This window comes from Phoxinus phoxinus, assembly GCF_949152265.1.
Source record: "Phoxinus phoxinus genome assembly, chromosome: 16".
NCBI classification, from domain to species: Eukaryota; Metazoa; Chordata; class Actinopteri; order Cypriniformes; family Leuciscidae; genus Phoxinus; species Phoxinus phoxinus.
The window spans coordinates 12,755,202-12,770,124 of record NC_136891.1 but is presented as its reverse complement, the minus strand read 5'-3'; the positions used below and the strand labels follow the sequence as shown (position 1 = coordinate 12,770,124).

The window sequence follows — 14,923 nt, the reverse complement described above, 5'->3', positions numbered from 1 at the left end:
ATATTGTCGTTTAAAACAGCGCTGCTGTTAGCATTGGCCTCGGCGAAGCGCGTAAGTGAGATTCACGCACTTTCTGTGCATTCAGCATGTACACAGTTCATGCCAGGGGATGCAGGGGTAGTTCTGAAGCCTAATCCTGCATTTATGCCCAAGATAGTTAATTCTATCACTCCTTTTGAGTTAAGAGCTTTCTATCCACCACCTTTTGCTTCATCAAAACAGCAAAAGCTAAATGAGCTGTGCCCAGTACGTGCTTTACGCATTTACATGGAGAGAACCAGAGGGTTCAGGGCAAGTGATCAGCTGTTCGTATCTTGGATGAAGCCACGTACGGGAAAGCCGATTACGAAGCAGCGGTTGTCGCACTGGATAGTGGAGGCGATTTCATTAGCATATTCCAGTAAGGGCCATGCGCCCCCAGCTGGTTTACGTGCACACTCAACAAGGGGAATGTCAACTTCGTGGGCTCTCTTTAAAGGAGTCACGATACAGGATATTTGCGATGCGGCGAGTTGGTCTTCGCCGCATACATTTGCTAGGTTTTATAAACTGGATGTTACAGCTCAAACTTTAGCACATGCAGTATTGAGCGTTGGAACTGAGTCATGACTCATGACTCGTCTGGCCCCGGAGGCGGTGCTGTGGTTGGCAGGAGACTTCGAGACAGGCTATCTGGCAATACGGGAGTTAGGATATCCCATAGTGAGACACCGAAACGTATGCTTGAAAGAGAACAATAGGTTACTTGCGTAACCCCGGTTCTCTGATAGCATTAAGTGAGGTGTCTCACCAGATCACCCTCCTTGCTGTGTGAAGCGAGGAAGAGGTGTGCTTGTTTTGAATGTCGTATGACGTTGTGCTGCTCCTCTTATACCGAGGAGTGGGGTAGCCCCTCCCAGACACTACGTCACGTCTGCCAGCCAATTGGGGCTGGCGTAATGTAATAGGGCTTCTGAGGAATACGCGGAAGGGGCGTATCCCATAGTGAGACACCTCACTTAATGCTATCAGAGAACCGGGGTTACGCAAGTAACCTATTGTTTCTTTTCCCTTTGCACTTGGTTTTCAATAAGGGACACAGGAAAACAAGCAGATGTGCAATAAAGCTCTAGGCTGGAGCGATTGTGGGATACAGCAGCGGGTGTCTGTTCAGTCCATTAGCAAACCAACACTTCACTAGTTGATCACTCAGAAATGAGAGTTTTAAAGGCTGAGCCACACTAGTGATGAAGATGAGGATCTCGAGACTGCATTAGATCAGTGGCTGCTGCTGCTTCACATTGACTCAGATATGGTTAGTTGCCTTAGTCTTTCGGTTTCTAGAAGTCTCTGAATGTCAGTGGTTCATGCTTTTGGCAGCCATTCACAGCATAAAACACACTGATGTCAACATAACACTACCTGTATTTAACTGTATGCTGTGTAGTTTTGTTGAGGTTTTTTGAAGATGAGGAGTTTGCCACAGAACCTGTTCATGTTGACATCCAAGCATGATCGGGGGAAAAAATCATATGAGAAATTATGCAACACTAGACAGATGAGAAAGATGATGTGAATTATGTTGCAAAACCGACGGATTGCTCATTATTAGTGATGCGACCAAAAATAAAAAAATCTATACATTCTGGGCACACAGGGGCAAAATGCTCATTTAATCTGTCTAGAGTAATTCTATTCATGTTATCAATCTGGGTTATTACACTGACTTCCTTCAATAAGTTTGACTTTATAAGAACACAGAATCCAACAATGTTTGGACAAATTGCCAACAGTATAGATAACACTATAGTTTTACATTTAAAGGACATTTCCTGTGAATCAAACAGGTGAAAAGTTTCTGTTATCAGATCTGATGTAAATGTTCCTATTTATACTGTATTTCCAGGCAATTGATAATGCCATTTCATATAATTGATAACTTTTCTCTCATGAATCAGTCTGCAATGATTGATCTCGAGCTGGTTGGTTTGTATCATGGCTGAACCGAATGCCAGCGCGAACACACTGAACAGAGAATAAGGTAGCAAAAGTGCAGAAGCGGGACGGCTGACGCTCCCGGTGATGCTCTGCTGTGCCAGTGGAAGGAAATGAGGTTATTATAATCCATGAGCGCATTTACAGAACAGACATAAAATAATAAATGCAAGAATGAGTGGAATGAACTCTCGGCATGTATGCTGGCTCACTGATCATTCTGCTGTGGCTGACTCGGGGTCAGAGATCAGAAGAACGCAGCTAAACAAAGTCAACCTCATTCTTTCTGAGACTGTCTTTGGAAACGAGGACACAGCTGCCATTTTTATAGACGTGTCCTTCAGAAGGAGAGCCTCTCTCTGTCTCTCTCCCCCTGTCCTGTTTTTCTATTTTCAGCTCTCCTCCAGACGCTCTACAGACTGAGTCATAAAAGCAGATAAGACATCTGATTCACCTGTGTGTGTGTGTGTGTGTGTGTGTGTGTGTGTGTGTGTGTGTGTGTGTGTCAGATATACAGCACCTGACTGGATGTCAAACAATGGCTCAGTTTATAGTGTAAGAGGAAGTGTTCTGCACACATTAATCTTCAGTGCTGTAAAAGCAGATTTTAACCCTTTAAAGCTACAGTATTATGTTTGATTCACATATTTCTAAGGCCTCTAAATGATCAAGACTTTTGTGTGTCACTCGATCTCCTGCAGTTCTTCTGTCTCTGATTGATAGTTTAGACTCTTATCCAGTAAAAGTCTTTCAGTGTAACTGTTCAAACGTCCTCCAGCTCGAGCTTCACGTGTCTTTGTGTCAAATCTGTCCTGATTTATCAAGGAAACGCAACAATAACTTTGTAACATTTCACCTGAGATAGCCACCTCAATATTGCGCCTGAGGTTTACTTGCTCATCCAGACATCATTTATTAGAAAAATCATGAGTTTCAAATATGATCATCAGCCTTTTGAGGAAGGCGTATTTGTTTCAGTCAATCATCATTGTATTATCATCATTATATGATTTAAAGGGGTCATGATCTGCATTTTTTTAATTATTCCTGAGGTGCATTTATAATGCACTCAGAAATCTCACACAGACACACCCCTTCAAACAGTGTAAACGCCCACTGCTGTGATTGGCTGTCACCTTTGCATATGGAATAAGTATAATATGTTAGAATTCACTATTATAGCTCTCAAGGTTTACTAATCGTGAAGTGTTGATTATGGCATTATATTTAGACCTACTCCCGTGGCATGAAAGGTTGCAATGATGAGCTTGTAGCCAATGACAGACGTGACTGTTGAGCACATGCATGCAGTGATCTCATCATTGCAACTCGATTTCTGCACTCTCACGAATCCTATCATCAACTAATAGTGTAAATAAGAGATTTATTGGGCAGTGTAGACAGCGTCAGATTATAACAGGAGTTTTGGCGAGGGCCCAGAACTCAGTCACTGATAAACTCACACTGTTTGATTAACAGCTCCAGCAATTATGATAGACTTTGGTCACTTTCTGTATAGAATTTAATCACTATTTAAAGACATTATTTTCATGCTACTAAGAGAAACAATGTGAAGTTGATCGTTTAGTCACTGACTTTTTTTACTGACGCATGATTTGAGACTTGTATGAATCATTACATATCAGAAATCACTGGTCACAGATCAGGCATTAGAATTAACAGTTACTTACTTACTGTTGTGGCGTTACTGTTGCCTGTTTGTAAAGCTAGCGTAAAAGATCCTTTGGGAGTGGCAGGGCTAAAGAAGTAGGCGTAATGTAGAAGTAGGCGTAGATGTAGATTCTGCAGAGTCATAATGTGACAAAATCCAAAACGAGTCCAAAACTAACCCTTTTAATGAAAGCTGTTTTTGGAAAAACGAGGACATTGAGTTCTGAAACTTACAAGATGTTTTTTTGTGCAATGACCTCTTACATGACAAAAGATCAAGGAAAATTTATGACCCCTTTAAAACTACAGAGCTTCGATCATAAAACTAATCATTTAAATATCATCCAAGACATATCATTGGTATTTATATGCATTTTATGCAAGTATTTGCTATACTGTTATAAAGATTTCATGTACTCTTTATCTTGTCCATATTTATATAGACAATTTACTCTTTTTGTTCATATAAACATTAGCATCTGCAGCAAATTGCTTATTTTTGTAATAAAATGTAAGCGTTTTTCCGCCATATTCTAACTTTATCAGACTATATGAAGCCTGGTGTATCAAAAATGATACACAAAAACACATGCAAACTTAAAAAAGTATGTGGTTTTTTTTGGACAGTGATTAGATATGTCAGGCTCCACAGGGTTAAAGGCTTTAAAGCAGCACAGCTCAACTGAAGTGTGATCGATCCCTTTAAGGACAGCAGTTTGAACAGACTTCTGCATGTGCAGTATGCCTTTCTGAACACATCAGTCAGCTGACAGCACGCATCAGTATTGTCATGGTTTTGCTTGTGTTTCTGAGTGCGGTGAGAATGAGGAATCCTCTCTCACTCCACCCTGTGTGCGTCATTCCAGGGCTCTGATCATTACAGCTGTTGAATCTGCAGATGTGTGAGAAGACGACGGAGCCAGAGACTAAATCACACAAACCCACCCAGACCAAACCCCCATCATCCGCCTGACTGATCACATGTAGAGAAAGAGAAAGAGACGGCACGTACTGCGGATCTGACGCTTGATTTCCTTGGTAGGGTCCAGCCAGCACTGCAACAGGAAAACACAGAGTCAATAAAGCAGCTGCACTGTATGATCAAGATTTGAACAAAATAAGCCATTCTGTGACTGTGAGCTCATTCCCTGCAGAAACGGACAGTGTTTGTCTTTAAGAGAGTCCACGATCTGACATCTGGGTCCCTAAAGAAAGCCGACTGAAAGTTCACCATTGCACCTGATCTTGACAGTGGACTCTTCTGTCTACTTTGTGACGGCATCTCAACCTATTTTTTCCTTCTTTTTTTATCAACCCAGACCATTGTGAATATTAGAATTATATAATTTAATACTACCGGTAGTATTTCTCTTATTAATTTTGACAGCTTCATTATTATATAATAGATTATATCACATTACATTTCCACTGCACATGCACACGTGGCTTTGTATGGCAAGTCTGTGTAAACAGCCTTAAAAGATTTTGGTTAATGAATCTCTTTGCTATTTGCATAGATATAGCTGAACTAGGGTCCTATGATTTCAGTCACGCAGCAAACAGGCGGAATCACGAAACCCAGTCATAAAATGGAAATTGAATCAACCGTGTAACGCTGAATATCATCAATATTCAAGTGACTCAAAGACATGCGTCTAAAACATAAGGTCTCTATTATTGGCTCAATCAGCTGCACAGAGACTGATGACTGAACAGATCGAGAAAACAACATGCCTGACCAATCCCATGATGCACCTCACAAGAACATGTATACTAATGCTTTTAGCATCAACTTCATCACCAATGGCCGTTAAAGGACTGCTACTGATCACAGCTAATCAATATCAGTGTTTGTTCAGCATCAGTGCTTTGGATTCGAGCTGAATCAGAGAGTCACATGAGCTATTCGTTTAAAAAGTAGAAAAACACTGTAGGACAGATACCTTTTTATTTTTCAGTTTGTGCTTGTTAGACTTGGTAAGGCATGTTCTTTGTGTAGTGCGTTTCACACACACCGTTAATTTATTTTCGCTTTGAAGATGAAATGTTTCAGCTGCTTTTGCTAATGTTTTATTTAATATTTAACCACCACACCACCAGCAGTAGTTGGTCCGTTACCACCGCGGTGGTAAAAACGGCCACTGTGACGACCCTAGTGCCAATGTGACCTCACAGGATAGACCGTTTAAATCTGTCTCTGTTCCTCATAAAGCATCACAGGAACACAGTGCTCGAGTCACATGGACTGCTGTCCCCATACTGGTACTGTGTGTTTGTTTTATCCATGTCTTGTGTGTAAACTCACCCTCTGCTCAGCGTTGTCTTTAAAGCTCAGGCCGAAGTAATCCTTCTCTACCAGATTCAGTTGCTCGCAGACTTGAAAAAACAGGTACTGGCCTTTCGCCCGTTTCTGAAAACACAGAGGAACAAAAATGAGTGGAATATTTGGACATTGTTTATAGACAATGCTGTGGTGCTCATCCAAGTCGCTTCGTTAGTTGTAGAACCATTTATCATGAAGGAACAGTTCACCCAAAAACTATCATTCTGTCAATCATCACTCGCATTCACGTCGTTCCAAACCTGTGATATTTTGAGGAATGTCTTAAGTTTTAGTGCATAAACAATCCAAAACAATTTTATAGAAAACAAAAGGCAATCCAGTTTGGAACAACATGATGGTAAGTAAATGAGGGCAGCGTGGTTTTTGTGTGGCACTTGAAGTATTCCCGTAAATGCCAGTGCTGGCGCTGTAATGAGTCTGAATGGAGACTGTGTGGAGTCTGAAGCGCCGGCTCATAATGGGCCTGTTTGAGCCGCTCCTCACATTCTGTTGATTCATCTCGATAGCGTGAGTGTTGGTGTGACTCCTGAGGAATGAGAGGCCTGGTTGGAGCTCAACAGTCCCTCTCTCCTCTCCAGACACCAGGAGCTTCCAGCATTAGTCATTGAGGAAGATCTGCATTCTTCAATCTGCTCGGGCTTCAGCCCACCCATACTGCTCATGCATTTTATACATCAGTCAAGGTTTCTTGCACCAAAAAACTGTTAAAAGTGTCTATCCACATTTATCCTACGTCCCATAAAGCTCTGCGCAAATTATGGGAGTCACATAAAAAGGAAGCATGAAAACCTACACAAAGTAATTCCGTAGCATTACAGACATGTTAAATATTACTATACAAGTCAATATTATGTAACGTGTTTGTATGATGCAAAAATTAAAAATGTTCCGTCATTATCTGGAACATGCTTGTGTAATTTTGACAGACAAACAAACTATTTTCCTACTTTAAGACTGGTTAACACCAAGGATGATAACAATAAAGTTTATTCTAAATAAGAAAGAATAGCAGCATCCACGCCAAAAACAACAGTGTTACGGCAAAGAGGAACGATACGATTTCATTTGAATCACTTTCAGAACTATTTTTTCCAGCTGATGAACGATAAAAACATTGCAATCAGCCAATCAGAATCCATCTTGCTTTAAAGAGCTCGAGCATTTAAAGCGCGAGCAGACGACAAAACTGCAACTCGCTTTTAATAAGCAAAACAATATTGTGTTGGAGTGGATGCTAATATAGTTCCTGTTCTTGGTGTGAAGAGAACATTTTTAATGCGGTGTGTGAAAACCAGGATGGGAATGAAATTTTGGGAGAACATTAGAAATTCTTACTGCAAGTAAATTATTTGTATAATATGTTCATTAATCAGGATCGTAGACTACGATCAGTAGTATCTAAGAGAGCAGTATATGTTGTCTTATACATATTTTTAGAGCAAATATTTCAGATAGAAATATTCCAGAGGAACAAAAGACAGCTAGCGTACTTAAAAGAGCTCATCACAGATATTCTTATGAAACCAACAACACGTTAAAATACCAAACGTTACTTTATTTTCCCCATGGATAAAATGGAGCATGACGGAAAACGTACAGCTCATTCAGTCAAACTGAAAAATAAGGATGACTTATAATGCAACCTATAATTTGAAATGATTCGTTTCAGTAATTTTGAAAACGGTTTGGGACGTTTCCCAACCATAGGCTCCAACAATAATTTGAATGGAACGCAGTAAAGCATTCAAAATAAGGTGGATATGACCATGTCAATTAAACTGACTGCTTGTGCTACTGTACCTTTAAGACTTGGACTGTATTTTTAAAAGATGATTTTATGATTGTTGTAATATCATAAACATGATAAATGTCCTTGTTCTTCAGTTCGGTCTCAGTAAATGGTTTGGATGGATTGGAGAGGAAGCGTTGAGTTGTGAATGGTTCAAGTACTTAATACGCGTCTTACAAAACAGCAGGGAATTTTTGTCCCATTTCTACAGTACAAGTCTAAGTCTCAACTAGACAGAAAACAAAAACCAAAAGAGTGCTTGTTTAAGGTTTTAATGTGTCTTGTTATGACATGACACAAAACCCCATAAGCTGCTGTTATGGATGCAATTACACCGACTAATTCATTCAGAGCGTCCATTCGCACTAGATTTAGATTTACACACACACACACACACTTTCCAGTGGATCAATACTGGACAACAGCAGGCCTGCATTAGTGAAAAGTGCATTAGGGGAAGGACGAGTGCAAACAAACACCGACACTCATCTCACTGCACAGCTGTCTGATGATAATGTGTTAATGGCTGAAAAAAAAGCCACAGGTGGAGACATGTTCTCTTGGTGTCGGAACAACAAACCAGAGAGATTTACAGCTACTGGTGAATCTATGAGCCACAAGGAAGAGTGAAGCATCAATTCTGCAGCTCAAAACACACGAATGTCAGCTGATCTAGAGCAGATCACAGAATTTAGTCATTACTTCCTCTCCTCTAGATGTAGATCTAAGAACTAAATTCACCACTGCTGTCAGGCATCAAAGAGAGACAACTACGAGGATAAAGACACATGGATGAATGAGAAAATGGAGCAGGAGATGCTTGATATTTAAAAGAGATACACACTCTCCTGAGGAGAATTCAAAACTCAACTTTCACACACATGTAGCACACGCAGATAGTCCGAAACCGTTCTCTTTCATGGCATGAAGAGTCAAATACACACAGAAAAATGTCAAATTCACATAAACAGTCCGTTACGTCTCAAGTGGACATCAACCGTTGAATGGATCTTTGATTAATTGTTTTTGTGACTGATTAACTCCAAATAAATCTCAGCTGTTCTTGTAAGACATTTCTGACATCTTGGTTGCTGCTACTACAAGAGCCATGCCCATGAGCTTACGAAGCATCAACAGGATCTCATTCAGTACATTTAGATGAACAACAATATTCTGATATTGAGCCGATTAAGACAATACTCTGATTAAGAAAATACCATGTAAACAGGGATTTATGATTGCCTTCATTCGTCAAGTCATACTCGAAGTAAACAAATCGAATTAAGATATGGAGAATTCCTATTATAGTCGCATTATGCACACCTTAAATCACACTAGTAAAGTCGTGTGGGAGTTCTCGCCGCATTTTGTGACCGCACACATACACGCACACAGCAGGGGTCACCCGTTTGACGGGAACCAGAATTTGTATCCGCCCTCGTGTATTTGCACGTATAGCATGACAAACTATTAACTGCACTTGAAGCTTTTGTACAATTAAAAACGAAACACCCAGAACTGTATATGGTGCCATAAGGAAGACGGACTGTGTGTTGATACGGAGGGAACGTCGACCTGCGTGGCATGGTGACGTAATGACGTGTGCCATTAATCGATCCATGTTCTATTACATGTGAAACGGGAACATGAAAGAAATATTCTAAAAGCAACTCATGTAAACCCCTTAATCAGAAGAAGATTGTCTTATTCAGAATAAGGTCAATAATTAGATCACTGCTGTCCATTTAATCAGTTATTGTTGAATGGTAACGCTCAGGTCAGGGCTACAAAAACACATCCAAGGCATTAGATAGTTGAAGAGAAGACCGAGAAAACCGGTCAGAGAGGCTGTCAAGAGGCCGACAGCAACATGACAAGAGCCATTACAAACATCCAAGCCAGATCTCTAGAACCGTCTGCAAGAAAGCTGAACGAAGAGGACTTTCACCTTCCAACAGGACACTGATCCAAAGCAAACGTCAAAATCAACAAAACAATGGCTTCAGCAAAGAAAGATGAATGTCTTGAGTAGCCCCAAACAAAATCATATAGAAAATCTGTGAAGGACCTTAAGACAGCTGTTCACATTAGATGCCCTCGCAATTTAACTACTGCTAAGCATATACAAGACATTCTTACGCTAGTTTTATAAAAATCTGTGCAGATTTCACTGATTTCCGAAGGTGAATGTTTTTACAGTAATACTAAAAGGCCTTTTGCTTGCTGAACTACAGATTCATTCAGTAGATTGTGTGTGATAGAAAGACTAGGTCTGTATGAAAGAAACTAATGGATCAGAGAGTAAATGAACGACAGTGAAAGCCTAAAAGAACATGATGAAAGAAAGAGCAACATGAATGAGAACAAAAGGAGCTCCAACTGCAGCCTGAACAATAAGATGCATAATTGAGTTGTAAAGTCACAGAGAATCACTGATGGGATGTTTGAAGAGGGTTTATTCAGGATCAGCGACGTACAGGAGGAATCACAGAGCGTCATTGTGAAGGAGCGTCCGGAAGCATTAGCGTCAAGCGCACACACACACACTCGTGAGAGCTATGCTGTGGCCTCGTGTGTCCCTCGACTAGAGACCGACCCTGATCAGGAGAGTCTCATGATGACCAGGATTTTCAAGAGAACTCACACGCGCTTAAACACATCCGGATTCTGCTTCCAGGAAAACACACAGCTAGATCTCTGCACTTATGGCATTAAAAACACAGCGCTTCTGTTATATAGGTCACTGCGCTGTGATTGGCTGAAGGTGCGTGCGCTGTGATTGGCTGAGTGTTTGTGTGGATCATCCATACGCTCTCGTCTCAGCCAGAGAGCAGAATTAATCCTGGCATCGGAACAGAAACACAAAGCAGAAAAGCAGTAAGGATGGACAGAACATCCATGAGGGGTCGTCCAGCAGTCATGAGCCCCTCTTTGTCCAGATAAAGCGTCCCGTCTGGAATGCTTTGTTTGGAGCTTCGGCTTATGCGTACGGGTGACCCGGAGACAGTCGCGCTCATCTCTGAGCAAACATGCCACCGTCTCGTGCATGAACACACCAGGACAATAGCGCTTAGTGATGCCTCAGCACTTTCCGGTGACGGGACAAAGACGAGCCTGTTGAAAGCTCTCAGAGCGGCCAGTAATGAGATCCCAGAACATCATATCCCAACACTCACCTGCATTCCAGCATCTGCAGATAACTCCTCCTGTTCACTCCATTAGACAAACTGTTAAAGACATCAGTGCAGGTGTTCTCGTCGTGGTTTAAGTATATTTACATGCATATCAATTAAGGGAGTCACAATCTCGAACTTCGAATTAAAAAAAATGGAATCGTCGATGCTGCCACGCCCCCATGTCACGTCCGGTCGGCTTGCCAAGCAGAAAAAAAAACACGCATGTTGAAGTGCAGCGAGTCAACCTCCTCAGCTACAGCCAAGATAGCATGGCAACTGCAGATGGAGGAGACCCATTGACAGAACTTGAACCCCCTCCTCCTTCACTGAAGTCGCCGGTGTGGAAGTATTTTGGATTTCCAGAGAGTTATGTTGACAAAGTTCACGCTTCAAAAAAGCCACAGTTTGCAAGCTCTGCTATGTGCGTGTGTACCATATTCTTCCACTGGCAGCACGACTAAAGGGGGTCGCAAACCGGACGAGAAGCGCAGCGCCGCGTCTAGGACAACTCGAGGTATCGCACACCGGACGCACACTTCCTAAAGCCCCGATCACACCTGACGCGTTTTTCAGGTTCGAAAACTCGAGGTGCACAGCACTGGCCAATCACACAGAATGAGCAGTGCGCTGCATTTTTGGCAGGGCATTTTTGGCCTAATATGGCAGGGCATCTCCGCAGGCACCACAAAAACTTAGATTTATCTGTTAAATCTGTTTGTTTGTTTTTGTTGTGAACTTGAATGTCATCTTCTGTGAAGACTGCAGTTACAAAAGAGAAACTAGATGGCAGGCTATTTTGCTTAAGTTTCCAATTGACTGAAGATATACGTTATTGTTCCATTATGTTATTAATAAATGTTTTAAATTTGACAATGTAGTGTGGTACATTGCGAACAAAGGTCAGATATTATATTGCATAAAAGTCTAGTCTAAAAATGGCACAGCAACATGTGCTTTAAAAAAACAATGTAAAAATCGAATCGAACCGTGACCTTAGAATCGAAAATTGAATTGAATCGAGGATTTGGAGAATCGTGACACCCCTAATATAAATGTTTAAAAAAAAAAAAATCTATTTATTAAAATATTGTGTAATCTAGATTTTATTGCAGCAACTGAAGAGTCAAAGGTTTCTATTTACGTGTGTGGGCTTGTGTGTTTTTTCAAGCATTGTTCACTGTAGCCAATCACAGACATGCTGAGTTGAGTGTGTGAAAGCAATGACCGATCAGAGGCGTTTAAGTTAGCCCGAATCCACTCAATACCACACTACACAAAGCTTTTGTTCTCCATGCTTGGGATTATAACCAACAAACTGTAAACACAATGTAATAAAGACCTTGTTTGTGCAGCTTCATTGATTATAACAGGAGATTTGGAAGAGTGAGCTTGCGCTGAACTGATTGTAAAGAGAGTGCTCTTTGCTTGAGATCTGAATATGATCCATTCAAAATAATGATGTCATATTTTCATGGTGCTACGTACACAATGGAAAGTTGCAGGGGTGAAACCCATATTAAAATACATGAATGAATCGTAAACAGTCATAACTGAGTGATAACCAGGGATGGACATTAACTTTTTTGCTCACCAGTCACAGTGGCTAGCGGTTTTCCAAAGTTACTAGCCACTCAGCATTTTCACTGGACACAATTATGACATCGATACCATGGGGAAAACTGCAATATAGATATTTTCAATAGCATCTCATAATTTGGCAGCGAGTACATTAGGCTGCTGTCACTTTAAAGGAGTCATGACCTGTAATTTTCACTTTTCCACGAGAATCAATGTATGTTATGATTGCCTAACGATTATACAATGGCCGGGAAGCCGATATTTAAAAGTGAAGCGTTTGTTTACCCCAGGGTTCGTAAACCAGCCCACGTGCACGCGCACTCAAACACGAAATTTTATCTTGACGTCAAGACGGGGCCGGATACACCATATATGGACACCGCAGACCTATGCTGCAGGAAGCCCGCCCTGCCCCTGTCCCCCTCATATTCAGTCGCGAAAGATGCAGAAACGTAGAGCACACGTGAGTTACTCTGTTGTTGACTGCCAGAATCAACATGTAACTTAAATGTGTTTTCTCTCCCAAGTAGGCTACGGACCAAGCTGTCAGGGACCAGTGGATTAAATTCATTTTTAATGACGCGGTTCCTACAACCCTTCCCACTGGCTTAACGTTAGGTGTCTGTGCTAATCATTTTACGCCGGAATCATTCACAAATTTGAATGTCTAAAAAACCCACAACGTGAAACAAGGCAAAAACACCACATGATAGCAAACGTTGATCTCAATAACTACTGTAAGCTGATAAAAAAAAGTAGACTACATCTCCGTTAATGTAATCTACATTAAATAAAAGGTAGCCTATAATGTATGTCTCAGTCAAAATTATTGTCTTTACCATTCAGAGACATCTTGATCTAGACGTCCTTCCATCGACTCTACATCTTCCCTTTCCAGCTCAGGTTCAGAGTCCGGCTCGTGCATATACGGTTGAATCCCGTAGGTCGCTGCCAGGTCGGGTTCATTCACAACTTGCGCCATGATGTCATTTTGGAATGATATGCTGATTATCTGCGGTGTCAACCTTCTTTTGTTTATGTTTTGTTTATGTTAAAACACCTGCAATTTTGGAAACTGCACAATATGTTATTGTTATAATGGGGATGAAAGTTCCTGTAAACTGTGCAATTGTTGAATAAAAACAAACAAAAAAAAAACCTGCGGTGTCAACCCCCCTCCTTCCTGCCACCAATCAACGCGCCCCTCATTTGCATTATTAAAATCACCGTCCACGACAGCCAAAATATCGCATCAGATCTCGCGAGACAATAATGCCTTCAGAAATAAGGGTCAGAGGAGCTCTGTGTTTATTTTTTTTCCACTTTTCTTTTTTAGAAGGGCCTGAAAGACTATAATAGAGCGTGGGTATCCAAGGTAATACTAGGTTATGACTCCTTTAAGGCCTGACACACGGATCCATTACTGTTTTATATAGCCAATATACTTGTCTTTACATTTCCAAAATCAACGTATCTACAGTGCGTTGACGGTTAGTGTGAGTGAGTGAGTGAGTGAGTGAGAGTGAGTGAGCGAGCGAGCGAGCGCACATGTGTCCGAGTGTGTGTCTGGAACCCAGCAGCAGACGCACACATTGGTGATTGAACACTGACAGCAGGCCCCCAATTATCTGTCCTCCGAAACACTTCACACACCCACCAAATCACTGCAGGGTCAGAGGTCATCATGCATTTAAATGCTCCTGTCAGCACAATGACTGATCCTATTACAGCTACTGAACACACACACACACACACACTTCTGCACCACCACCCACAAAACTAAATAATTTCATATACATAAGATATCCATATATATATATATATATATATATATATATATATATATATATATATATATATATATATATATATATATAAAATGTATATACAGTGAGGAGAACAAGTATTTGATACACTGCCGATTTTGCAGGTTTTCCTACTTGCAAAGCATGTAGAGGTCTGTAATTTTTATCATAGGTACTCTTCAACTTTGAGAGACGGAATCTAAAACAAAAAGCCAGAAAATCACATTGTATGATTTTTAAATAATTAATTAGCATTTTATTGCATGATATAAGTATTTGATCACCTACCAACCAGTAAGAATTCCGGCTCTCACAGACCTGTTCGTTTTTCTTTAAGAAGCGCTCCTGTTCTCCACTCATTACCTGTATTAACTGCACCTGTTTGAACTCGTTACCTGTATAAAAGACACCTGTCCACACACTCAATCAAACAGACTCCAACCTCTCCACAATGGCCAAGACCAGAGAGCTGTGTGAGGACATCAGGGATAAAATTGTAGATCTGCACAAGGCTGGGATGGGCTACAGGACAATAGGCAACCATCTTGGTGAGAAGGCAACAAATGTTGGCGCAATTATTCGAAAA

At 41.0% G+C, this 14,923-nt stretch overlaps 1 protein-coding gene across 23 annotated transcripts in view; it reads right to left on the bottom strand.

Moving 5' to 3' along the window:
• Positions 1–14,923, bottom strand: part of epb41l2 (erythrocyte membrane protein band 4.1 like 2) — an 88,497-nt gene that overhangs the window by 36,158 nt on the left and 37,416 nt on the right. For all 23 annotated transcript variants that reach the window (XM_079638947.1, XM_079638959.1, XM_079638963.1 and 20 more), the window contains exons 5-6: positions 5,951–6,055; positions 4,658–4,700 (exon numbers count right to left, since the gene is read on the bottom strand). In XM_079638947.1, the coding sequence (XP_079495073.1) occupies positions 4,658–4,700; positions 5,951–6,055 (148 nt within the window). The remainder of the gene's footprint in view (positions 1–4,657; positions 4,701–5,950; positions 6,056–14,923) is intronic.